The sequence below is a fragment of the Rhipicephalus sanguineus genome, chromosome 11, assembly GCF_013339695.2.
Source record: "Rhipicephalus sanguineus isolate Rsan-2018 chromosome 11, BIME_Rsan_1.4, whole genome shotgun sequence".
NCBI classification, from domain to species: Eukaryota; Metazoa; Arthropoda; class Arachnida; order Ixodida; family Ixodidae; genus Rhipicephalus; species Rhipicephalus sanguineus.
The window spans coordinates 29,763,309-29,790,653 of NC_051186.1; the positions used below are offsets into that span (position 1 = coordinate 29,763,309).

General features: G+C 41.8%; 1 protein-coding gene across 1 annotated transcript in view; it reads left to right on the forward strand.

Annotated features, from left to right (window-relative positions):
- The first annotated feature begins 927 nt into the window (after positions 1 to 927).
- LOC119373377 (proteasome activator complex subunit 4) overlaps positions 928 to 27,345 on the forward strand; it is a 58,957-nt gene continuing 32,539 nt past the window's right edge. The window contains exons 1-17 of the mRNA XM_037643402.2: positions 928 to 1,214; positions 8,629 to 8,769; positions 9,904 to 10,020; positions 10,779 to 10,973; positions 12,456 to 12,519; positions 12,608 to 12,682; positions 13,221 to 13,340; positions 14,385 to 14,474; positions 15,269 to 15,327; positions 16,331 to 16,537; positions 18,373 to 18,559; positions 21,455 to 21,763; positions 22,414 to 22,512; positions 23,171 to 23,308; positions 23,881 to 24,102; positions 25,612 to 25,769; positions 27,204 to 27,296. Of these exons, the coding sequence (XP_037499330.1) occupies positions 961 to 1,214; positions 8,629 to 8,769; positions 9,904 to 10,020; positions 10,779 to 10,973; positions 12,456 to 12,519; positions 12,608 to 12,682; positions 13,221 to 13,340; positions 14,385 to 14,474; positions 15,269 to 15,327; positions 16,331 to 16,537; positions 18,373 to 18,559; positions 21,455 to 21,763; positions 22,414 to 22,512; positions 23,171 to 23,308; positions 23,881 to 24,102; positions 25,612 to 25,769; positions 27,204 to 27,296 (2,528 nt within the window). The 5' untranslated portion in view covers positions 928 to 960. The remainder of the gene's footprint in view (positions 1,215 to 8,628; positions 8,770 to 9,903; positions 10,021 to 10,778; positions 10,974 to 12,455; positions 12,520 to 12,607; positions 12,683 to 13,220; positions 13,341 to 14,384; positions 14,475 to 15,268; positions 15,328 to 16,330; positions 16,538 to 18,372; positions 18,560 to 21,454; positions 21,764 to 22,413; positions 22,513 to 23,170; positions 23,309 to 23,880; positions 24,103 to 25,611; positions 25,770 to 27,203; positions 27,297 to 27,345) is intronic.

Sequence of the window (27,345 nt, forward strand, 5' to 3'; positions counted from 1 at the left end):
GTACACCCCTCTGTTAGTCGTTAGGAGGTTAGGAATGGCGCTGCTGGCTTTTCGATATATATCAACATGCTTGCGCGCCGATAAAAGCTGAAAAAGCCACTCCCGAAAAAGTGCGCAATAAAATTGTCGGCATGCCGTAGCGTCCCTGTTTTTTTTATTGTGTTGCCGTAGCCGGCGGTACACACTTCGTATAAATATACTATTCGATATTCGATTCGATATTCGATATTTTTGGCCACTATTCGGCACTATTCGATTCCAATTCAATTCGAGGTGAAATTTCACTGTTGGCACACCCCTGCTTAATAAAGCAAACAAATGTGTTTAAGTGTTTAAGTCTTGCAAATATATTTAGTTTCAATCGTGTTACGTGACCATTTGACTCAAGAACGGCAGCAGTTTCTGCAATTTCGATTTAAATTTCGCGCGCCTGGCACGTTCGATCGTGGCACCCTGCTGGTGGCGTCATCGCAAAAGCAACCACCGTTATCCCATTGGTTTGCTGGGTTTGCTGCATAGAGTTTCTTGTTTGCTGCGAAGACGGCACACTGCCCCATTCTAGCATACCATGCTATATGTATGAAACTCTACCATTGAACTCTAACAAACCTATGCTAGCAGACGATTTTCGGCTCGTCTCGAGTTTCGGAAACACTCGGGATGACGTCAAGCCGAGAGGGCGCTACTAACTTTTCAAGTCTAAAGCTCCAAACCGGTTACCCAAGTTCAGTATTTTCTTTAATAATAACAATAATAACACGAGAAACTAAGTGTGAATACTGGGTTTTGTTAAATCTGTAAATCTTACTCGGCAGCAAGTTTTGCTGAGCCCAACACGTTCTAAGTTTAGACGCAAACCGTAGTTGCGCAACCACCATGTGCGGCTTCGGATGTGTCTCGGGATCCGTCTACGGCCTCGTTTGACTTGTGAAGTCACGGTGACGACGATGACGAACGTTCATGAGGAGAGGTGCGAGCAGCAGCTGCGTTTCGGCATCCACTAGACGCCAGCTGATCATGGAAGACGGACCGGTGGAAGGTCCGGATGCCGGACTTCAGAAGCGCCTCATCTACAACCGACTGCTGCCTTACAGCGACCAGATCGACGATGAAGCTGCCAAGCTTCTCGCCGAAATCAAGACGAACATAGCGCGCTCGGTGATGCTGCGCGAGGTGAAACCAGCTACAGCATCTTGGACCGGACACCTGAACAAGTGCGTAGATATTGGGGTTTCATCACCTGTTCCTTTTTTCTCCCATAGTGTGTGCTGATCCCATGTGCAGCGGCTGGCGGTCGGAAACGCTTTGGGGGTGGGATTTCGAACGTCGCGCTATGTCGCTGTATCAAACGTCCTTTGCATTCATACGGTACAGTATCCGTCCTTAGTTATAACTAGCGGATAGGGTCCTGTCCCTTGGTCGGCCCTGTAAGTGGACATTTCTTGAAGGCAAGTTCATTTAAAGATTGAGTTGAGGCCGCCAGCTGCTAACCTGGACGCGTCCAGCTGTTTCTTCCTCATCGCAGTTCAGGATTTCCTGGATGAATTAGAATCCGAGATACTTTGTGTTTCCTACTTCAGTGCTTGGCTCCATGTACTGTAGCTTCACTGGAGGTTACGCGTAGCACCCGCTAACACAAACCTGCGAAATGGCGTCAAACAAAACGTACAGATTAGCCCACGGCCAAAAAAATTCTCTTGATGTGCCACGCCGCGCTTTTTTTAGCTGTTTGCTGACCTTAGGTGCGTGTACTTTCGAAACTTCAGGCTGGCGTTCGCGACCACGCGATGCCAGTTGCCGCTGGTTCTTCGCGCGCTTAATGAAACTGCGCTCGACACTGAAACGCCCTGGGCGCACTGCACCAATCCTGAGACTTCCGGTTGCACAGTGCCAACTTGTTGACGCCTCCGCTTTCGTCGCTCGCCGCTTGAACGGTTGTGCGCGTGCGGTCTTTCAGTCGGACCATTCTTCGCTAGTTTTCGGGACTAGCATGTTGGTGTATCACACAGCTTGCCTATCTGCTCGATCATTCCAGCACTGTGGTGAAGCCCACCTTCTGTGATTTCATTTGCGTGCACTGATCTTGCCTCATCCTTTTCGGCATGGAAAAATTCAATCACTGGTGCAGTCAGTCATTGTTCGAAATCTGGCAAGTGCAATGCCTCGCGCATGACGTGCGCAGACACTATAAACTGGTATTTTAGTTTGAGTTTTGGGACATCAACCACCTTTTGTATGTGTGCGTGTGTAGAGAGAGAGAAAACGTGGTAAAATAGGTCAAGCACCGGTTCGCATGATACTTTCTGCTACTACATAGTTCATAAATTACAAATGTTTTACTGTGAGCATCATGGTCTCATTGAAGTGCAGAACAGAATACATCATTTCAGATGCATATGACATCACTCATTCCATTAGTTGCATTTGGTAGCCCTTTTGTAGCACTTGTCAGTAGCTTTTGTTGTAGGTCGAGGTATTTCAAGGAAGCTTAGCAAAATGAGTCCTGAAATGCACCAGGTTGAAAGAATCTTAAGTGGAAAACTCTGCTGGACAAATTGCAATGGAACACTGAAAAGGAAGCTAACTGATATACTGCCAAAGGACCAGTGCAATAGGACACTTTCATTCGTAGAAATGCAGTTTGAAAAGTGCAACACAAAGAGGAGGACAGCATAACAAGTGACGTGCTGTCGTTCTTGTCTCCTTCGTCTTATGTATTTCAGGCTGCTTTTTTCGCAATGCTGATATCTCCAGGAAGCCACTCTTTCCTCAGTAGTGACCTACCGCGGTCAAGTTAATGCTTTAAATTCGGCAGGATTGAATGTTGGGCAAGTTGGTTCAAATTCAGTGCTAGCGCGTCGTCCTGTGTTTATCGCCTTTCTCTCGTGTGACCGTCTTTTCCACATATTTTCCAGCAATGGGCTTAAAATATGTCTTCAGTCGCTTGACAGAGATATTGGTAAGTTTTGTCACATGCTTTTAGTAAATGTCACGAGTTAAGTAAGTGAAAGTCTCTTGGAAACTGTTGGAAACAGTTTTCTGCTGTTTTATCAGCAGCAAAATATTGACACTCCTGAAATCCTATTGGGCAAGATCAATGCGAACCGGTGCAATGTCTCCTGCACAAAGAGTATGCCGGTTGGTTTTCACTGAGAACACTTATTTATCAATAAATTGAGCTGAGGTAGAGCTTCCCTATAAACTCGGCAGAAAAGCTTGGTGAGTGTGAATTGATGTAATTGTGAATGTGCTTAGCATTAGTGAATATGAATGGGCACACGTAGGAACATGAGTGAGTACAGAGCCTGCAAAAGTACTGTTGGCGAATCAGTAACCTCTGTCATGTAAACTTGGTCTGCTCAGTGTATGTCACTGGTTATGTATTCTTCAGTGAACCTTTTTCTCACCAACTTAGATCACTGGTTACATGCCACTCTTTAATGGAACCATGCTTTCCCAAACGTGGCAGCCCAATGCTTATGCAAGCTGCACCCTGAATGCCTATGTCCAGTGAGTTAAAATTCTCAGCATTTGCAAAACTGCCACGTGCAAGTGCTGTAAAATTTTAGAACTGTTGAAAGCCCAACTCTTGTGAAGTCATGTTTCTCTAGGAGAAGTCATATGGCTAGCATCACTTGCAGAATATCATCAATATTTATGTATAATCACTGTCAAGATATCCAGCCTTAGTCTAATAGAAAGATATCCAATCTAGTAGAAAACACAAGGGACTCTGCACAAACGAAGCTTGCTTGAGTCAAAATGCTGGATAAATCGAACAGTGCTGTCAACTTTGGTAGGCTGTCTGAGTTAGGAAACCTGAGTTAAATAACTAACATCCTTTTATGAACTCTTAAGTGCAACATATGCCGAAACTCCCACCTACATTGTCGGCATTTGGAGCAAGAAAAATCCAACACGCATATCGGCTATTGAAGGAATGGATAATGAAGAAAAACAATGCATCAGGGAGTTGAGGGAACGTTAATGAAAATTAAAGATGTCGAAGTTACACCAGTGTTTCCATCATGTTGACTTTGCTAGGCAAGTAATTCCCTGAGAAGCAAGAGAGTATCCATAGATGAAAACCCATAGATGACTGTATAGATTTAGTGCATAGAGAGAACACCAGCTCAGCCACACAGTTCTCTTGTTCATATTTTCATAGTTCACATTTGTATGTGTTATGAAAAGAGGGCATTCCTAATTGATTCATGGACACAGGAACAAGACCCATAGTAGAGGGCTGATGCATAAAAACAAGGACTCATTGCTCTGAAGCATAACAGCAAGTAGTTAAGTATTCAGGGAAACCATCTTTTTAAAGGAGTGCATAACATTTTTGACACACTATGTTCATGCATTTTAGCTCTATTTGTGTGGTCATGAGGATCCTTTCTCCAAGGCACACAAGGTGGCTGGTAAATTCGCAGCTGTATTGCTTTTCCTTTCTGTTCAGACAATGCCTTTTGTTACTTCAACGTGCCCCAACGAAATTGAGACCGAGTATTTGCATGCATAGAAATTCAATCAAAACACGCTGCTTAAGTTACGTTCTCAACTAATTTCTGATCAAAGTTGCTCTAAGCTAATGTGTGTGGCACCCAGTGCATTGACCTAATGCCCCTAGACATTGTTCTCGTATACATTAAAGTCATCTGTTAGCATTTAGCTTCAGTGACAGTTAGTACTGGCATTGCTTAGAGCTCACTCATTGGCAATGGTAGTCCATAATTTAAGAGGGAGCTCTTCAAATACTTTCAGTGCTGTACACTGAATTCTTCACTTAGTGTAGTGTAGGAAAAATTGCTTGTGCTGTATTGAGGTTGCAATTTTTAATAGGTGGGTTTAAGTCCGCCTGTATTTCAACTGAGCTTCCCTTGTACCACCAATGTTAGTGTAATCTGTGCACCTCAGGAACTGCAACAAACAACTACAATAGTAGTTGTTGCTGGGCTAGTCAGTTCGCACTTTATTATCGACCATTTACGCTATGTCCAATTAGTGCTAACTAATATAAAATTAGCAGAAGGGACAATCTGTGTGCTTTGAATGAATTTTTTGGAAAGTTAAAACAACTGAATATTCCGGGCAACAACTTTCCTGTCATGATGCATGTGTTAGCTTTCCACTCTCCTCAATTTCCATGGTGTTTCTGTTGTTCATCCAACAGCAAAAGTATGTGGGATGCAAAATGTTAGAGAAAGCTATATTCTTGCTTTGTCTGGGAGCATGATATCCAGATAAATGTTCCAGCCTGTAGTTTGTATTGCAACCTATACAGTCACCAGCTAGGCTAGAAGCATTACACACTAATAGAGAAGAAATTTGCATCTGTTGTAGAACTAATGTCGTTGTAAACTTTTGCTGTTGGTTGTACATGGTGCAGGTCGTGTTGCAAATGCTTTCAACACTCGGCAACCCATTGCCTGTGCTTCTCATGTGGTCTTTTCTGTAATATAATCCACATGTTCCGCTGAGTCTAAAGTTATTACTAGGTGTGGCACTTGAGTGTGTGTACATTTTGCTTTAGCTATGAGCAGTGCACACTTAAAGAAAGAGCCCACAGTCTTCGCTCAACTGCAGTCTGACTTCAGCTGCCAACATACGCATTCCAGTGTGGTTTCTTTAGCTTTAGGTTTCGCTGCTGCATTAACTCTGCTAGACCACATTGCAAGTAGTCTTGCTAATGCTTTCAGCACTTCAATTTCCTGACATTTCTCATGTGGTCTGTCTGAGAAAAGGGCACATGTACTCTTTGTAGCACCTACTGATATAGACCATGAACCTTGGGCTATGCCTTCTGAAAAGTGCTCCCAACGATGCTCTCATGGTATTTCATGCAGTTCTTTCTTTAGCTGCTACCTCTTGCCTGTTGCTGTGCTGCTACCCTGACCGTGATAGACCATAGCCTTGCAACCCCTTTCAACATTTCACTGTCAGTTGCCTCAGGTTTTTCATGTAGTCTTTCCAAGAAAAGAGTGAAGTAACTGCACTGAGGTTGCTGTTATTCTTGGATGTACTCGCTGAGTATGTGTACATCTCACTTGAGCTACACATGGTGTTCACTGAAATAGACCATGAGCCTCAGGGTACAAGTACACCATTTGGCAGAGGCACCCTCTAATGACACCATCCTATTTTAGAGTGTGCTTTCGTTAGCTCTTGCCTGTCACTACGCTTCTGTACTGACCATGGTACGCCTTGGGGCACACAACGTTGCGAACCCTTCACTTAGTTGCCTCACAGTCATCTGGCTTTTCCAACGAACGAGTGCACTCACTGCTCTGAGGTTGCGGTTATTCTCGGTTTCGCCTGCCGAGGGCGCTTGTACAAGACCCACTAAAATAGTCCATGAGCCTCACACTACACTGTCCAAGAGAGGCCGTCGAGAACACCTTCCTGGTGATGGGCCCCACAGTGCTTTCTTTAGCTGTTAGCTGCCGCTAGCTGAGCTTTTGCAAAGCTTGCCTGAGGCAGACGCAGGACTGTGTGAGGCAATCAACCTTCCTCAGACACCGGTAGAGGCTACATGTACACATTTTCGTCTCCTCGAGGCGGCAGTCTCTTTTGAGGGGGTTTCCCCTGGCTGTACGCCAAGTGCTTTGCCGGCCTACGTTGCCTCTCAGCAGTGGGGCCTCTCCAATAGTTTCAATGCCACTTCAGCTGCTCCACATATATGTACATTGCTTGAAAAACAATGGTCCCATTTTTTTTGTATTGATCACTTATTATGATACTTCTTTTTATTGCTCTTACATTTTGCATGTTGCTTTGACATTGCCAGATTTATCGGGCACTTCTTTTTTTTCTATGCTTTTATGTGAATATGCTTTTGTCTGTAAGGTATGTAATAGAGTATAAAGATTTACATGTTGCATTAGACTGAAAAAATGTAACTGCTGACTGTATAGTATAGCTTATAGTCGGATCAGCCCAACATTAATTTGCGCTTGGAACTTCCTCTCATTACCCACATTTAGTATGGGGCTCTAGAGAACATGAGTAGTATTACTGTCATGCCATTTATTTTTATTATTATTATTATTATTATTATTATTATTATTATTATTATTATTATTATTATTATTATTATTATTATTATTATTATTATTATATTATTATTATTATTATTATTATTAACAGCTGATATAATTACAGAAATGCAATTGAGGCATTTTGCACAAGTACTATTGATTTTGTTTCACCATTGTGGCTTTGTAAACTAAAGTTCGCAAGGCTTTGTGCTGGATTGGTACAGATTTTATTAACTGTCTTTTTCATTCATTGCTTGACTAAGTTCCCTTTCATCCACTTGTAGCCACAGAATTGCTAATGATAATGAGTATGTCACGGAATAGGAAGCATTTTTTGTTTGTTTTGTATTTGTGCAAATAACATAACAAGTGCCTGTTGAGCTGTCTGCTGGAACTTAGTGACTACAGATTCGTTAGGGCATTTTTCTTAAAGAATGCACATAGAAGGAAGTTTTAGTCATCCTTTTTAAAGGCATGTAAAATGCAGGAATTCTCTATTAAGACAACTGCTGGGACAATTTGAATTAAAGTATAAACTTGATTTCAGGCTTCATACTTATTCGAAAATTGCTGGGAATTAGTAAATATTTGCTTGCTTTTTTTTTTCAATTAAACATGAAGCCTATAAATATGCACTCTGCACCAAATATGAGTATTGTAGATTTTAAACTGCATCTTGTTGGAGCATCTGAAGGATTAAAACATGATTATTAATTAGCAACTTGTGTGAAATTGTTACAACAGTGGTTAGAAAAATTTTAGTTTTCCCACCCACAAATTAGTGCTGTGTATGAGAACGGTGTATAAGGCAGCAATTCGTTTTTTCTCTTCAAATGTCTTAGTAACTTGAGTTCACATAATTTAGTAATATTGTAATTTATTGCCAAATTACAGAGTTGTCATAGGCAAGGTACACATGAAAAGCGTTCATGTGTACTGTTTTTGTGTATTGCTGGCGTATAGGGTGTTTGGCTGATGGAAGAGGGAGGTGGTGATAATGTCACTAACCCTTAACCTGAAAATCAATTTTGTCAATTAAAAATTTTGGTTTTAGTATCACATAAAAAGAACTCTGGTGGACATGGGCTAATAGGACGAAGCACTTCTTCCTGTTAATCCATGCCCGTCTGGGCAGTTTTTACATGATACTTTCAATCATTGCATACTAAATGTTGACATGAACCAACCCCATCATCGCTTTACTGACTTTGCAGATAGTGCTCAAACTTGCAGCACAGGTGCATTCTGAAGTGCTTTGAGAAGTGTGTACTTACATGCCAAATGTTAATGTTCATCAACGTCTTTGTTTTGATGCACTGTCTTTGGTGGCAAAATGAAACTAGTGCTCAGCATAACAAATTATAATAAGACGAATTAAAACATTTTTGGTGTATGCATGTTTCATTTTACCATGTCTCATCCTTGCCAGATGAGTTTCCATCAAAGTCTTGATTGTTACATAGTCTTGATGTGCGCAACCATGCACACAGTGCCCGAAGAGGTTAAAAGCACCGCCCTCTCCCTTTCTTATGTGTACACCACTGTTACGCCAAAACTTTGCCTTTTTCTTTTCCTCGCCATTGTTTTATAGTTACCTGAAACTGTACGGGTACCAGTTTAGCAAGAAAGACCATGTGGAGCTCATTCAGCTGCTCTTGGCACTCATCGTCATCCCCGATCTGGAGCTGGGGATTGTTCAGAAACTGGCCCATACTCTCGGCCTACTGCTCAAGTGAGTGTCCTCAATCCAATCTGCCACTCTACCGTAGACCTCGTCACTTGCCACTGTTGCTCACTGGCTATGGCAGTACATTGCTGGGCAGGGGATCTTGGGTTTGATTCCCTGACTCATGCTGAGAGAGATAGAATGCATGCAGTCTAACCTAGGTCTGCCTTGGTGGTACAGTGGTTATGGTGCTCGGCTGCTGACACGAAGTTCGCGGGTTCAATCGCAGCCATGGCAGTCACATTTCGAGCTCTTTACTTAGGCGGGCCTCAATTATATGGTGGTTTTGGCACGTAAAATCCCAGACAATTATTATGTTTCAGTAAGATTCAGGTGCATAAGATTCCAACGGGTTCATGATTAAAGGGACACTGTAGAAGAAAACGATTGCTCATGTATTAGTGAATTATTCTTTCATGGTGCTACCAAAAGTGCGATTCTTTCCATGAAAAGATGCTTGGTAAGCCAAAAAAACGCACATAAGGAAAATGCAGATGAGGCTGCTGCCTTGATAATCCTGTACCATCTCAATATGGTGGAGACTGTTTTACTAGCCTCGAATCTAGTACCCACCCTAGCTTTGTTGCTGTCAAGGCCACATAAGTGGAAAAGTGGCTGTTCAGAGCTGAGAAATTGCACAGTTGAAAACTCCATGCTAAACGCGAACCTTTGATAGGAATCTGTGTGGTTTGGAAGAAGCTATAAGTGAAAGATTTTACTCAGTTTTCTTTGGTTGGTGGCCTTTATTTCAAGCTATAACTCATCCTAATGTGCCATAATGGGCATTTTTGTGGGATTTGTATGCTTTATACTACACAGCAGCTCTATGCACACTCCACTTTTGTTAATTTTCTCAGTGGTGGCTGAGGATTACTTTTTTTTTTTTTCATCCATTTGATAAGGCCCTGCAATGGCAACCATTAGTCTAGTCTCAGATATAGCAAGGTGTCATGATCTGTCTTCCTTTATTTTTGTATTGTTTGTTTTTGTACTGTTTTTATGGATAGATATTACCCGGTGCGCTTGCATCTCTGTTATGTTATAAATCCTTCTAGCCTGTTTTGAAGTGTCTTCTGAGTTTGTTGGTAGGATGTTGTGCTGACATTGCAGTGACTTATCTTGTCTCTATCTCTCCATCAGGAAACGGGAACTCCTTTCTCGAGAGGACCTTTCTATCGAATGGAGGCCTCTGTATGAACTCTACGAGCGTTTGCTCTACTCACCTTATGAGCATCTGGGCATGCTACTCCTACCTGTGTAAGTCTGATGCTTTACAGATTAAACGTTGACATTGACTAAATTTGTGACAATTAAACCACATTCGCAGTAAAATTTAGCATTACTTTATGACAGAACCACATGAAATTGAGTTTTAATAAATCGTCTGCTATTCGCATCAATCTCGATCTATGCTGTGGTGGTCGAGTGCAACTGCCACATTGCCCATGTAACCATTGTCTGTAGGTACTGTAAAATGTGTATGATATCAGGCTTGTTGATATTATATGTGCACAGAATTTAGGAATGTTACTGTGTCATAGGGCCGTTTGCCAGCCTTTTGTTCATCACTCGGAGAGCATGTTTCAATCTATTGTTGGCCCGATGCTCAAAGAAACTGTTATACCCTTTGGGGCTTATCTTGTCCACAAACAATATTTGTCATCTAGTGCTCATTTTTTTTTTTAACACTGCACTTTTGGTACTCTCATATCACAAATGGCACAACTATGTCACCTTGATTAGGATTGAGAACTGGGCGAGTTGGTATTGAGCCACGGCATATAAGCAAGCAGCACAAAAAAAACAAGGACTGAAGTATTCTTTAGTTCTCGTTTTTTTTTTTTTTTTTTGCACTGTTTGCTGATATTCACCATATATCACTTGGACATAGCATTTATGAAGAGAAAGCAAATGGCATGTTAGGTAGATGATTTTCATTTTGGTTAGAGGTAAACTCCAAAGGGCTTGAAGTTTCAGGTTGCACAAGATTAAATAAGGGCTTGCCTTTCATGCAGGAACCTCGAGACAAACATCAAGCAGCTGGTACGATACTGTCGCACCTACTTCACAGTGGAATCAACTCAGGAAATGCTTGACGAGTGGGAGCCCCTGATGTGTCCATTCGATGTGACCATGCACAAGGCCATGGCATACTTCGAGTTATTCCTGCCCACCTTGCTGCCACCCGAGCAGCATGACCGGGGGTTCAAGTATGTGCCTCTCCTGTTGTTTGATGCAATCAACAGTGGGCAAACGAGGGAAGCCTTGACGTGTAGCCAGCATTCTAACAAGGGTGCAGAGGCAAAGACATTGTTTTGTTGAAAACAAAGGCTTGCTATGAACACTTTGTCTTCATGTCGGGAATACATCTTGTTACAAAGACAGACCTGTGATGAAGACAAGCTGCTTTGACAAAGACTCTAAAAATCACCCTTCCGTTGGTGGGATCTGAACCCACAACATTTGGAGGTTGTGGGTTCAGATCCTACCGACGGAAAGGGTGATTTTTGATCCACTTCAATTCATTTCAGTTAACATCCAATTAGTACACTACAGTCGGACAACAATTAACGTCATCTATGCTATGTTGTCTGTTCAATTAATTGGTTGTGTCTAACATATAAATGAGCCCCGTCGGTAAAAATATCCCTTCTTTCGTTCTGACTAAGGCTAGTTTGATAAAGGCGACAGGAACAGTTTTCATTAAAAGATTTCATCTTGCCTTTGTCCGATAAAATGTGCTCCCAATGAAGACCTCGTCTCGTCTTTGTCTTAAGAAAAGACACGTTGGGTGCATCTTCTTCCATAAGGTGTGTTTTGAACAATTAATTTCACAACCTTTGATAAATCAGTGTGACCACCAGAATACTCCCCACTAGACACACCACACCAGTGCAATCTCTTCTTTAATAGCTGCAAACAACCGTGAAAGTCCTCTTCTCTTGAGTGCTTCAGTAACAGGGTTTTCTTTTTAATCGTCGTCACATCACCAGAGCACCAGTTTTGATTCTGCAAGGTGTCGGTGTTAGCGAGTTGGTGATCCATACTTCGATTAGCTAAAGTGTGTTATGGACGGCTGTCACATGAAGTAACAGGTAGAGAATTCTTTCATTTTGATGGCATTTTATTTCAAAAAGAAAGGCCACAAGAATAAAACAAAGGTAAGATAAATACATGCAAGTGTGAAGTCTGGTAATGAATACAATGAAAATTGATCACATAATTAAAAAGCACTTAAAGTCTACTATATGCAATGCATACAGCTGTCGGGTAAAGACACAGCACATATACTTAGAGTGGATTGTACACTTTGTAGTCGGTATTTAATAGCAGTATATTTGCTTGTAAAAAAAGGTCAGAATTTAGAGTGCCCCACTACAAGGTATGTATGATGAAGTTGTGGTTTTGGCACATAAGCCCAGAAATTAATTAATTAAATTACAATTAAGTTCTGAATTGCAACAGCTCCTTTTGTGTTATGCTCTAATCAACGAATGCACAAACTTTACATTTCTTTACGCGTGGACACCCCTTGGCCTCTTTTTTCCCTCGTCTAGCTTCATACGTACAAGCTCTCATAAGTTAAAGCAGTTAGATTCACAGCTACATGGCTTCTGGGCTGTTCTTATGGTCTCAGTCATGCTGCTAATAATGGCCTTTTGTTTCTTCTCCCAACTTTCTCTGGTGTGCAGACTCTGGTTTGACAAATTTATCGGTCTCTGGGAAAACAGCCACAATTCTCCTGTGTGGGAAAATGTAAGCACGCCATTCTTGCATAGAATGACTATTCAGTTTGAACTTGCTCGATAGGTCGACACATATACCGGGCTTTTTTCGCTTTTAGAACCTTGTGTGGCTGTTTGCAAGGCTAGCTCAGAACAACATTGGCTACATCGACTGGGACCCTTACATTCCGACGGTGAGTTTGTTTTTTATGTTGCATTTTCGAATTACTGCTTTAAATATGTTAGCCTGCGTGTTAGCCTGAGGGACATATAAAATTGCGGGCAAAGTTTTTCTGTTGATTTGGCTCACTGGTTGGAGAAACCCAGGGCAAAAGTAGAGTGTAGTCAGGCTATGTAAGACCGTCTAGTGTTTGCTGCTTAATAAACCAGCTCATTTCATCAGTTCTGCTTTAACAAAAAAATAAAAATCAGTAGGAACTTAGTTTTCCATGTCCTTTTCATTAAAAGATTTCAAAAAACAAGGCTAAAGAAGTCTGTGAATTCAGTATGACTAAAAGAAAGCAGTGGCAAAGCTTTGAATGAAGAGCTTGTCTTATTTAAAAGCTGGTTAGTGAATAAAAAAATTACTGCTTTGACGATAAAGCGTCCTTAGTTGATCACTTTACAATAGTGATTCCTTCATTCCTTGTTCTTGTCCTGCATACTTTTCGTGTCTCAGCAACAGTGCAGTGCCGTCAAAGAAGCTATGACCTGTGTTGTTCCTATCCGCAGATGTTCACTCGCTTGCTGCGGAGCTTCAACCTCCCAGCCGCGTCAGGCAAGGTCCAGGTGAACAGACACAGCAACTCCTATGATAGCACACCGGTCGTCAGCTGGATCGCATCACTGCTGGTAGGAAGGTCATTTGCACGAGCACATTAGATTTGCAGATTTTTCAGCACAACCACAATTCCATTTGTTAATATTTTTCATACAGCAGCTGTTTGTGTATTGCTGATAAAACTGGAGGCTTAGGGCAACACTTATCACAGTGATTGATATAAACTTTAATACTGTGTGTCTGTATACACTGTCATTTCTTGTTTGTTTGTCTCATTCATGCAAATTTTATTTTGACACAATTGCAAAGTTTGATCAACCTGTCAAAAGCTTTAATTAAGATTCTGCTTCTTCTTTTGTAGCACGCAATAAATGTTTTGCCTTTATTGCATGCTGAATTGTGTTTTGATGACTGTGTTATAAATGGCTGTTTCATTGTATCATTGGTTAGTCATCGCATGTACTTTATATGGCTACTGTGAATGTTACACTGTTCACTAGATATCACTTATAACTTGGAGCTGGAAATCATTGCGAGGTTATCAGACAAGGCTGTGTTTTGTTTTTGTTGTGTAATAATATAGCCTTGTCAATATCCGGAAACCCATCACCGCATAGCTTGCTACGTCATTATGTGCTGCATACAGTTTCATGGATTCGATTTTCTACGTTTAGTCACTCAGTTGATGGGGGCAGAATGTAAAAATGCTGATGTACACCTAGACGTAGCTGCACACTAAACAACGCCAGGTCGTAGAAATTAATGTGGCATCCTTCATGTCAATGATAATCTTTTTATAGACATTAACTTGTCACAATTAAAGTGCCTTCTTAACCAGACTCTAACCAGAAATGAAGTCTAGACCAGAAGTAGTTAAAGTATACACAAGAAATTGAGTAACTATTACCGGATGTCGTGCTTAAGGCCATAAGTGTGTACTGGAAGTGACGTAACAGAAGTTAGGTATGACTTGGAAGTCACATGACGAAAGGGATGCCAAAGGGGAAAGAGAGGTGCCACATAATGTCAACACTGTCTTTAGTCCAATGATTGAGTTGCCTTTAATTAATGCTTGCGTGGGTAAAAACTTAACCAGTGCTCGTGCTTGGATATAGGGTGGTGGCAGTACCTGCCAGACATACGTGAGCCACCTCTTCAAGGCCATTGAGTCCTTCTATCATCCGTCCAACAATGGCCGCTGGGTGGTAAGTACCTCTCCTCAGCTGCAATGAAAACACGTGCCCAATGGCACTGTAGCAGTGCATTCTGTGCACATTTGTGGCACTTGCGAGAAAACATTCCTTGATACTAAAGCATCATGGGGACATGGGTCTTTAAGATTTTTTTTATTTGAATTCTTGATCAATTTTTATGCCGAGTTTACGCATATTCTGTGCAGATTTCAAATATATACAGTTATTTTTGGAGTAAACTGTGTAGTTTTTAAAATATAATAAATTTCATGTGCTTTTTGGAAGCAACGGTTTGCCTAAACTGAGAGAGTTACAAAGTAAATGAGCATGTCTGAATAATCCAGAGTGAGAACTGTATGCAAGGAAACAAGATTTGGTGATCCAAACCCATTCGAACAAAAGTTATGGTATGCGAACATCTGCAAGTGAGTCAGTGTCAAGCTGGGGTTTTGCTCACAAAACATTGATGAAATTTACATGCCATAGTTATGCTGGTCCTTAACAGTAACTGACTGGATTCCAAGAGAAGGCAAACACACAAGGGGGAGACAGAAAGTTAGGTGGGCAGATGAGATTAAGAAGTTTGCAGGTATAACATGGTAGCAGCAAGCACAGGACCGTGTTGACTGGCGCAACACGGGAGAGGCCTTTGCCCTGCAGTGGGCGTAGCCAGGCTGATGATGATGATGACATGCCATACCGTGCTTCTATAGAGTTTGCCTGCTGTGTCCACTTCATATCTGGTGCAAACAAAACTTTACACAAGTACGTCCATTGTGGTGTCTGTGTGTCTATGCTTTTTACAGACAAAACTTCAGAGGGTGCTGTACAAGTTGCCTGCAGAAGTGGTGCGAAGGCTTCACAAGTATGTATCTTTTACATCCTGCCTTTGATTTCTGGTCATTCTCTTTAATCCCATAGTGGCCGACACTTAAAAATATATAGGTGTATATAAAAGAAACAACAACATGATGCTTCTTGTCTTCTTGTCTTCTGTCAACAGTACAAAATTAAAAACCGGTACTGCCATATTTTGCAGCTAATGGTAACGACAAAATTGTATGTGCCCAGTCCTTAACAAACTTGCAAATGTTTCTAGTAGGCCTGTGCGAATATTCGAGCACTTCAAATATTCTAACGAATATTACAGTATTCGAATTCACTTTGACACGAATTTAAATTATTGAAAGTTTCGAAGTATTCGAAATGAACAAATAGACACACATAAACAGCATGTAAACCCCCTGTAAAGGTGGTTTCACTGTAGTGGCGGGGTGCCATACCGTGAATACATCTGTCTAGGGAAATCTGCACTGCCGCGACGCCACACTTCAAGGTTAAATGAACATATTATCCTCACATCGATTCATCATTTTTTAAGTTTAAAAGCTTGTTATACCGGCTTATACGCTCTAATTATAGTAAATTTTAAAATGCAAGTGTACTTTTATAGGTTATCACTTGCATTCTACCGAAAGTCAAATCCTGCTACTATTCAAAGTTGCTCCCACTTCCCTTTGAACCAAAAAGAACGACATTTGCACATGCCTTGTTTCAACATAAAAAATATTGTGCAGGTTAGTTTGGTCATGACAAATATCCTCATTTTTCTTTATAATATTGATATACTGTACTATTTAATTTGCTTCGAAGTTACTCGAACCAAATCACTATTCGCTTCGAACCTAAAATTTACTTTTCGCACAAGCCTAGTTTCTAGAATATATCTGACGAGGCAGGTTCATTAGAGGTGAAAAAAAAAAATGCTGCCAAAATTGTAAAAGCTACCGTCATTCATAGCATTGTTCCACTCTGTATTTGACCATTGTATTTAGAGCATGGTGTCACTGTGTGGTGTAAATATGCAGGGAGCGTTACAGGCCACCCTCGTGGGAGCCCATCCCTCCAGAGTCGCACCGCTTGACTGACGCAGATGTGACAGCGTTTGTGGAGAGCGTGCAACCGGTTGTTTTGCTCTCCATGTTTAGCAAGGGAGGCAGCTCGGGCGCGGCTGTCGCTTTACAAGACCTGGCTCTTCTGCGGCCCGAAGTGGTCATTCCACCCGTAATAGAAAGGTATGTAACAGTGCTTTCCAGTGCAAAGCTGCATTAACGCAACCATAGGAGCTCCTACGATTTTACCTAGACAGAAATGTGGCACCACTCATTGTACATGTTTTCTAACATTTGCTGTGCCACTATGTAAATACGCATGAACTGTGATACGAATGTGTGAGGCTCATCTTGAACATGACTTGACCTAGAATGTGACAGTGGCTGCACAAATAATACTTTTAAATATATCTTCATAAAAGTTTCAATACACCCACTCTACATCTTCCAATAATGTTCTAATGTACTAATGAGCACTAATAAAGCATTCTAATGTACTGTATGATAAGCAGAGAAAAAGTAGAGGATAGAATAAAAGTTCTATGTGAAAGCTGAAGTGAAATATTTGCAGTCATGTTTTATTTGATTTTCTTTTAGATGGGAGTGATGCAAGAGACAATGACAAAGTCAGACGACCAGTTTATTGTAAAACTGATAGTTCTCTGAAAAAAAACTTTTTTTTTTCAGTAAGCTTCCAGTTGCTGAGTGCAGTGTTCACTGTCTCACTTTGTCCTTGTCGCTAACGTTGCTGCCATCCACAAACCTTGGCCCACCTGCTCAATAAATGAAATATTTTGTTAATGCAGTGACCTTTGTTTCTATATCAAATGCCAGAAAAATAAAAAAGACTGTCATGCTTATGATTGCATAGGTTCTGCTTAACGTCTTGCTGCAAGGTCTTCTTTTATGGTAATCATTTAAGCACAGTTCGTCTCCTTGGTTTAGGGGAGAAAAGAATGCGAATTTTCCTTTTGTATGTGCCCTCATTGTGTCGCACCTCAACTCCCAGTGAGCAATGGAAAGCAGTATTGATGGCCATGCTTTGTGGGCTAAGTGCGCCAGAATTGACTCGGCAATTTCGTAGCTGCCATGGTTAAAACATCACTTATGGCAATGGACAGCATTGCTTTTTTTTTTTTAGGCAAGGCTTTCTTTCTTTGGCTCTTCCCTTACTCAGCAGGGACAGCTTTCTTGCCCATTTGGCTGGGCCTATTGCAGAAACAGTGTCATCAAAGGTGATGTTGATTAATGAATAACCTGGTAGCACTACACAATGTGTCCTCAATTTAATGAAACGTGGTCCAACCAATCATGGATGCAGTGTAATATCACGTCATCCACACATGTCAGTGTTTGCCACTAGAGCTAAGAAATAGATGTCTCCAACAGCAGATCGCAGCCGGTCTGCCGGGAAGCTGTCGCTGAAATTTGACAATTATCTTCTTAAAGTCTCTGCACACTTCTTACTCGAGGAACTAAGCATGGAACAGTGCCATATTGAGCAATGGGGACCATAGCATGCAATATTAGGTCCTATTGTCAAGAAATGAAGAACCGATGATTCTTGATTTCTTGATCATCGAATGATTGGTTCATTCTGATGTCATTCATCTGTTGATACTATTGAGCTAAGCGTTTTTCTTCTCTTTCCTGGAATTCGAAAATCATCTTATGAAAGTCTCTGCCACTTTTTTATACATGGAACAATACCATATTAAGAAATCGGGGCCAAAGCATGCAACTTACATGTTACGGTCAAGAAATGAATCAATGATTCTTGATTCCTTGACCATTGCATGATTGGTTTATTCTGATGTCATTTACCTGTTGATGCTATTGAACTAAGTGTACTTAGATTTCGGTGCACGTTAAAGAACACCAGATGGTCAAAATTTCCGGAGCCCTCCAATACAGCGTCCCTCATAGCCATATTGTGGTTTTGGGATGTAAAACTCCAACAATTATTCATTTATGCTACTGAGCTAAGAAGTGCTTTTTTTTTCTTTTTTGGCATTTAGGTTGTACTCTTCGCTGGAGACTCTGACGGAGCCGCACCGCCTGACGGCAGCAATGCACTGCGTGTTGGCAGTAGCACGCACCCTCGTACAGGGGGGTCGTTTTTTTCCCGAGGGTCCCTCCCATGTGGTACCCCTGCTCAACAGTTGCTTGCCCGGCATTGACCCCAATGACATTCGCAAGTGCATCGTAAGTGGCTGCTCTGATCTTCTTTCCTGAAGTGGAGGGTGATTGGGAGCCCAAGCGTGTGACGTTGTGGGTTCTATTCCCATATACGGAAACCACATTCTTACGGGGGCGTAAGGCAAAAGCTCGGGCACTTTGCTTGGTGTGCACATTAAAGAACTTGTAATGAATCTGGATCCGAATGGCACGTCATCTGTAATAGCCTCCCTGTGTTGCTTTCGGGTATTGAAGGCCAACTGAATTGAAATTTTACACTTTGTGAAAAGCTGTGGCAAGTAACACTGATATAGAACAGGCTTAGTGCAAAGTTGGGTGTTTGAAAATGAGTGAATGTCATGAAAAGGTAGCAAGCATGCATGTTTCTGATGTTTTAAATGAAAAAAAAAAGAAATGCCACCATTACTGCTTGCTGGAAATGACTCTGAACCTAAGCTGGCATAGCTCTTCACCATTACTTTCAAGATGCCTACAGCCTAGTCAAAATCTTAGGGAATTACTCGCCACCAAGTGCGTGCATCTGCTTAGATGCTATTTACAACCTGTTAATAATTAGATGTCAGATGATTACCAGCCCTGCAGCTTTTTCAAGATAGTTTAGTTGTTCACTTATAATCAATGTAGCCAAGGTTAAATGAGTACAACATGTCTGATGTCATGTTTGTTGTTCTATGTGTGTTCTTGTTTATCATTCTTTCAAGGCTCCTTCTTCCTTCTGTAATTCGCACACTAAACAGTGAGCATGTTTAAATAAATGTTGTTACAGTTGGCCCTTAACTTAAACTACCTGAACTGAGCCTTAGGGATGGGTGAATATTCAGATGAATAATTAAGTATCCGAATTCGCTTCAACACGAATTTAAATTATTCGAAATTTCGAAGTATTCGAAATGAACGAATAGACTTATATTGGACCACGTGTGACCCACTTGATTAGGTGGTTTCACCACAGTGTGAAGCTGCTATGCCGTGAAACCACCTATCCACTATCCAGGGGGAATTTGCACTGCCGTGAAGCCACACTTCAAGGGTAATTGTACATAGCACCTGCACCTTGATTAACTATTTTTTTTAAGTTTAAGTGTGTTATGCGGGCTTATATGTGCTAAGTATAGCAAATTTTAAAATGTAACATATCTTAAAGCCTTATAACTTCCACCCTATTACTATTCAACCCCTGTCACTATTTGGTAGAGCTGTGCGAATAGCAAAATTTTGGGTGCGAAGCGAATTCGAATAATGAAGATTGAGTGCGAATCGAATCGAATAATTTCGAATAATTTGCGAATATTTCTCAAACAATTTTTGAATAATTCGAAGTGAAATTACAGAAAAAGTTGCAGAGAATCCCTAAGTATGTTCTTGTGAGATAGCAACATGAAAGTGTTTCTTTTCGCTATGTTGATGAAGCGCTGGTGGGGTCATATTTCATAGTTGTCTTTCTTATCAAGAGTGAGGCAATGTAGAGGCCGAATTGTATTTATGAACATGATTTGGTGCAACCAAATTGTTGCCGACAACACTACACGTGATAGGCAGAGATGCCATTTCCTCAGCCTCTCCTCCTCTTTCAACATCCGTGGAAGCCCAACTGATGTGGCGGACAAGGGTGTGCTCCCTTCAAATCCAGAGTTCCAAATCTGCCTCGTAGACGTCGATATATAAGAACATCTGAAATTTTGGATGCTAAAAAGCTTCGGCATCCGATCTTTCGGACTTCCTGCCCAAATTTCAGGTCCAAAACAGCATTAATTGAGCCCCCAACTCTGCCACATCTTTCATCTCCATATTGGAACCAGCGTTTTCTTGAGTTAATACACTTGCGACCGTAGCGGAGCATGAAAGGCAGCTTTGCCGCAATACAGGGGTGTGATGAGATGAAGCATATTCAATATCTAGGGACCACTTCCAAACGGACGTTGACCGTCTCTTGGCTAAGTTCGACCGTAACGGACCTTTAAAGGCAGCTTTGCCGCAATGCGGGGGTGTGAGGAGGTGAAGCATATTGAAAATCTAGGGACCACTTCCAACCGGACTTTGTCTCTTGGCTAAGTTCGACTGTAACAGAGCTTGAAAGGCAGCTTTGCCGCAATACGAGAGTGTAATGAGGTGAAGCATATTGAAAATCTGAAGGGGTCACTTTCAATTGGACGTTGACAGCATTTGTCTTTGGGAAGTTCGAATAGTTCGAATAGTAAAATTTCAGTGCGAATCGAATCGAATAGCAAACACTATTCGAAAAATATTCGAAATTTCGAATATTCGCACACCCCTACTATTTGGATTTGCTTCCACCTTGAAACAAGAAAGTGACATTCGCACACACCTAGTTACAATTAATAAAAATTTTGTGCAAGTTAGTTCAGTCATGACAAAAATGCTTATTTTTTTTAAATATGGGACATATACTACTCAAACTATTCAAATCGAAATTATTCGACAAGGTCATTATTTGCTTCGAATTCGCTTCGAACCTTAAATTTACTATTTGCCCAGCCCTAGAATTGACTAATAAATTGAAGCGCGTAAATGTTAAGGTTTGAGATTAGGCTTTTTTTTTTATGAGAAAGGACATCACTCAACTTGCTGTGGACAAGGGTGCCATGTACTGTGCAAACAGTATTTTGTCCACCTGTGCATGAACCCAGGCCCGTAGCCAGGATTTTTTTTTTTTTCTTTGGAGGGGGGGGGGGGCCACTTGCTGAAAACCTTGACTTTTTGAGAAAAACACCTATTTTTATTATTTATTTTTGGTAAAAACACATACTTAACCCCCCCCCCCTGGCTACGGGCCTGCATGAACCAATAGAATTGCTTTGCGTTACTGCAGCAGCTGTTGGAAGAAGCTCAAGGCAGTTTGTGGCAGAGTTCTTAACAAGTTGCAACTGCGGTCCTTTGCAGGTGACATTCCAGTTTATCTCGACATTTGCCACCCTCGTTCCGCTGGTGGACTGCTCTAAGGCTGTGAACATTCGCACGGACCTCACTGAAATCGAACAGGAGGTTTGCCTGGCCACTGCTGGCTTTGAAGACTTTGTGTTACAGCTGATGGAAAGGTGTTTTTCGCTGATTGAGAACAGCAGCCTGGAGAATCCGACGAGGCTGGACCGGGACACGGACAAGATGAACACCGAGGAGAACATTCTGGAAGTGGGCCTGTCCTCCACCTTCAGCAGCATCCTCACCCAGTGCTCGCCCGACATATTCAAGGTGAGGCTGGAAACCCACGCAGGCTTGGTTGCATCTCAGCTGCAACTAGTAAGGGGGACGTGGGTCTTGAAATTTTTTAATATTCTTATCAATTGAGGTGAAGCTTGCCGAGTTTATGTATATTCGTGCGACGATTTCAAATACGCAATTATTTTTCTTGTATAAAATGTAGTTTTTAAAATATAAAACATTTTATATGCTTTTCGGGAGCAAGAGTTTACCTAAACTAAGAGAGTTACAAAGTAAATAAGCAGATCAGAGTGACCTGGTGTGAGTACTGAATGCAAGAAAACAAGAATAGATGCTCTAAAGCCATTTGAACAAAAGTTACGTTATGTTGAACATTTGCGAGTGAGTCTACATCAAGCTGGGATTTTAGTGACGAATGTTCAGCATACCATAACTGTTGTTCTGGTATGTTGAAAAAGCACTTCATAGGAAAGTGGAGACTTGAAGCGATCGCTGTAGCCAAATTAGGAAAACTGCAGCCTGGAGCAAGCATACCAAAGGGAACTTGCCTAATGCACCTAAAGAGTTCCCTTTGTCGAATTCTTAGCTTCTGGTTCAGATTTCTTTTATATGTTCACAGATGCCGTTTAAGCTGCGCTGATTGGAATGGGAATGATGCCGTGACTTGTGTTCTTTTGCAGGCTGCCCTGCAGAAACTGCATTCCTTCGTCTCCAACCGAATCCTCGAGACTCGTGTGTCTGGCCGCTATGTTGCCAACTTGTGCCGTTGCATGGCTCGGGTGAGCTTTTCTTGCTGTGACTATGGCTGTGCATTGTTTCAGCCCTCAGTGTGTCTGTAGGTCTATCCATAAGTTGCGTAAACATTTCTGCAGCACTCTTAAAACTGTAAGTCAGGAATTTGAAAAGTTCTAGCATAAGGGAATAGGGGAATATCCTTCAGACTAGTATAACTGTTACAGCAAGGCCAGGTGCTCTTAGCAATCTTGTAAGCAATTTCATTGCAAAAGTTGTTCTTAACAAGCATTAGTGGGCAACACTACTCTCTAAATGTGACAAAGGAGCAAGAAGCTACATTAGCGTGTGTCATGACCTTGAGCAATTTTTCTTTTTTTCTTTGAACATGCCGGCTCTCTTTCACTGTGATCACTGTGGCGGCCACAATATCTATGCAGTGCACGAATGCTATGATGAAGTCGGGCCCATCTATCACGGAATTTGCCGTAAGAAGAATGAATGATTTATAGCTGTCTTCGAAATGTGATTGTAAACTCCTTGCCACGTGCACTTACTACAGTATTTGGCTCGCATGTTCGCAGGAGCCTCGACTACTGATTGGCAGCGTTTTCTGACCATGTTCGAAAAGTGTTACAGGTCCCCTTTAGTATCAAGCCCTGTTACCTCATGAGCTGCATGTTTTTTCTGCTGCGCTTGATTCAGGTCAATCCCAACCTGGCACTGGGCACATTTGTGCCACACTTCACCAAGCTGGTCATGGCGCTGACTGGATCTGATGAAGTGGCCACAGAGGAACTGCTTGACGACGAGCTTCTCTTTGACCTGCTATTGCTTTCCGAGGTAATGTTATGGAACATGTTAACCATTGCAAATTTTAACTTTACAGTAAAAAAGAAAAGAGAAAGTGTCAGAAGAAGGAAAGAAAGGAAAAATCCATAGTGTGTTTTAACAATCCATGCCTGAGTGCACTTCTTTGCAATCAGTAGTGCTCATCATGTGGGGGCTTACAAATCTATCAGAGTGAACAGCTAAATGTTTAAACTCCAAAATTTTGTGCAGTCTCGCATAGTACTCCTCTGTCATTGACAGTCATGAGTAGTCATGTGCCTCATGAGAAGCCTCTGCTGTAAGAAACATTTCTTTGCAGCAGTGTCCTTTTCTACAACAGTTGTACGCAGTCAAGAGTAATCATGAGCAATCCTCCGCATTCATGTATAAAAATCTGCCTGATTTATTAATACAAAGCCACCATTGCAGCCCAGCCTTTCTAATGCCTTTGTGAAGATCTTTGTAAGCAATTAGTAGTTATGAGCTTGTTAGCATTCACGTTTTTGCCCAAGAATATCCACACCCATTCCCAGGACATAACACATTCCTGTAACCTTGATACCTTTCTATCCGGTCCGGCGCAGATGGTGCGCTGTAATGGAAAGGAGCTGATTCCACACCTGCCCTCACTGCGAGATGTGCTCCGTCGCACGCTGCACTTGTCATCTCGGCGGGGCTACCTGCTGGCCAGCAGCCTGCTCCGAAACGTCCTGCGGGCTTGCAGCTTGGTCTTCCCCCTCGACTACCGCATGACAGCAGTGCCGTGGGAGCAGTGCCTCAACTTCGCAGAGTACCTGCCTATCAGGGTGTGTGCTGCTTGTCTTCTTTTGTTTCAGTGCTGCTTGTGGGTTATTCAGCTACTAAGCAATGCGGGGTGCAGGTTTGTCGGGCATCGGCAGCTGACAGTTTGACCACTAAAGAGATTGCAGTACGCTGACTTGAACCAGCAATAAACAAAATTTCACTGATGTAAAAGAAAAATTAAAAATTCACTTTGTGAGCACAACCACAGGGTGCGTTGCTTTTGATGCAATAATTGAGGAGTAAGGCTAGCCAAATAATCTTTTCTTAACTCTAGATAAATGGAAGCTATGCAACTGGGCCCATCAGTGTCCATAGGTTCCTTAGCGTGTGAATAGACCTTGCCCATGTTTTAGACGTTCAGTGCATTTCCAGCTAACAAAGATTACTGATAGATGTGAGACTAGATGGTTATTTTTTGCCCCTGAATATATAATTATTATATAATTAATATAGCAAAATATCACAGATGGCAGGACGATCCTGCAGACACGTCTTTGTGTCTTTTGTCAACAGGGTATCGGTTTCCTTGTTGAACTAGCCTACTTTGAAGCACTTGTGTAGGCAGATGTTAATGCTAATACTGGCCTACAGCACAAGTTTTAAGCATATTAAGTGTAACCTTATCAGTAGGCTTCTGCGAATAGTAAATTTTAGGTTCGAAGCGAATGCTTCCGCTACGTCGGCCAGGCTGGTAGGTGTCTGAACCAAAGACTCATGGAGCACAAGAGGAAGGTGGGGAACTATCGTGATGGCAATCTTTCGGTGCATTGTCATGAGTGTGGGTTGAAGAATGGAAGGCCTTGTAAACCATTGTATGATATGTGTAGGGTGGTAGCTAGAAATAGAAGCCAAGATGTGAGGGAGATAATAGAGACGGATTTGATTGCAAAGGTGGGTCAGTCATGCATAAGCCCACCTTCCGTTACCTTGTTGTCTAAAGAAACACAGTTTCTCAGCATGTTCATACGACTTTGTGACGTCATGGAAAAAAAAAGTTTATATTATGCATTTTCGTAAATAAATGTCAGTTGGAAGTAAGCACTTGTGTTGTCGTCACCTCTCTTTGGCCTTGTTTGCACGCGCTTAAGTGATCAATGAGGGTAATATGTTCATTTAACCTTGAAATGCGGCTTCACGGCAGTGCAGATTTCCCCTGGCTAGGTGTATTCACGGTATATCACCCCTGCACTGCAGTGAAACCACCTTTACAGGGGGTTACATGTGGTTTATATGTCTATTGGTTCATTTCGAATACTTCGAAATTTAGAATAATTTAAATTCGTTTCGAAGCGAACTTGAATACTGTAATATTCGTTCGAATATTCGCGCAAGCCTACTTATCAGCATAAATGTCCTAGCATAAATGTTTTGCTATTTTATTATGGTGAAAAAGCAATCACAGAGACAGTGTTGAGCAGAAAACATAAGGCGATTGTATTAAATTCATCTGTAACACTGTGATGCCTGAAAAACATCGAGATAAGAGCATTTTCGAAGATGGTTGCTTGCAGGAGTGGGGCCGAGCAGGAGACCTAGACCATCTGGACATCAAGTGGCACGTTCCATCCAGTGAAGAGCTGGCATGCGTGCAAGACCTGCTTGAAACCTTTCTGCAGCCAGAACTGCAGGCATTGCTCCTTTGGAGTAGGGGAGAGCGCAGTCTGTCCAGGTTAGTCTAGAAGCGCCTTTATGCTCTTCTGCAACAGTGTGGAAAGGAAACAATGTGTTATATTCATGAATCACTGTCAGGGTTTATCCGGGTTGCATTTCTTAGTCACCATCAACAATGGTCGCTGCTTCCAGACTAATCTGGATTGAGTTTGATGCTGATGTCAGCCAAATCGTGATCTGGGTACCATATCGTGATGTGCAGATTATGACCTTGATCCAAATTGATTATAAGTGGCTGTGTAGCAGCAACTGATTCGGTGAGCCTAATCCAGATCAACCCTGATCACGATCAAAAGTGCCCATGTGACAGCAGTACATATTGCGGTTTTGATTGGTTTGATCTTTTTTTCCCATGATGGCCAGTGCAAACAAGACAATTGATAAATGTTTTCTTTTTTTTTTTCATTTGACTGGTTGTTTTCAACTTCTTTCAGTTTTTCTTGTGGGGTTAAAATGACTCGGGGAACAAATGAAGTGATAGCACATTAGTAAAAGCATGCAAAAATGGCATCTATTGTGCCTTTTATTCTAGCAAATTTCTCAACAGAGATGGGCCAAATAATCAAAGTTCATCTCACTGAACAGTGATAGTTAGTGAATGCTTATCCGTGCCCAATGTAAGCAGGCAGAGCCGCCTTGCCCAGCATTGGTGAAGTGAAATTGATAATAACATTGATGCATTGGGCCTGGCTTTAGTTTTCATAGGCTATAAACCTATTCACTAGTGACAACCTCTTTGTGTTCTTGACTTGTATGGAAGCGTTCTTAAAGGGATACTAGAGGTAAATAACAACTTACGTCAGAGTTAAAGGTCAGTGCTTGAGAACGTCTGAAATGTCAATATTACACACAGCAGCACTTTAGTAATCGAGAAATTAAGGTAAACGTAGGACATGATTTGCACCACCAGTGGGACATTCTGGAACGCAAGCCCGATGACGTAGTTGGGCCTGAGTACAATTGATCACAAGTACTCAAACTACCCATGACAGAAAAGAACATTTGGGTGCATTACAAGACGGAATAAAATTCAGCTACTGTGTTTCAGTCCGATTCATACAAAAAATGAACTTCTTGACAACCCTTAAGTACAACGGAAGTTCCGTTTTCGGTGGGCTGTGCTGGGCTAAAGCCCCTTGCTCTGTTGCCCCAAAGCGCCGGCTGTCGCGCAGTAAAGCGAGTAAAAGGCGGGCATGGTTACGTCAGAAGGCCGTTCTCAGAGACATGTGGTTTGAATTGTGCTAATGGTATCGGGCAACTAACACTTGATTTCCTTGACACACATTTCCTTGGCACGAAGCAAGCACTACGAGGTTTCTGGAACCCTATTTCAACAATACATCTAGACTTATTATTTGCCTTTAGTGTTCCTTTATGTCCTCTGCAATTTGCTTTCAGCTGAAATTCCTTGAATTATTTTATTTTTTTACAGGGAAGAGGTTCAGCGTAGCCTCAACCTGGTCCTAGACTGCATTCTGGGAGCGGGCCTGGCACTACCCCTGTGGCCTGGGGAGCCCATCAACTTGTGAGCTTTCGTTGTCTTTTTGTGTGTATGCATGTGTGCGTGTAATGTG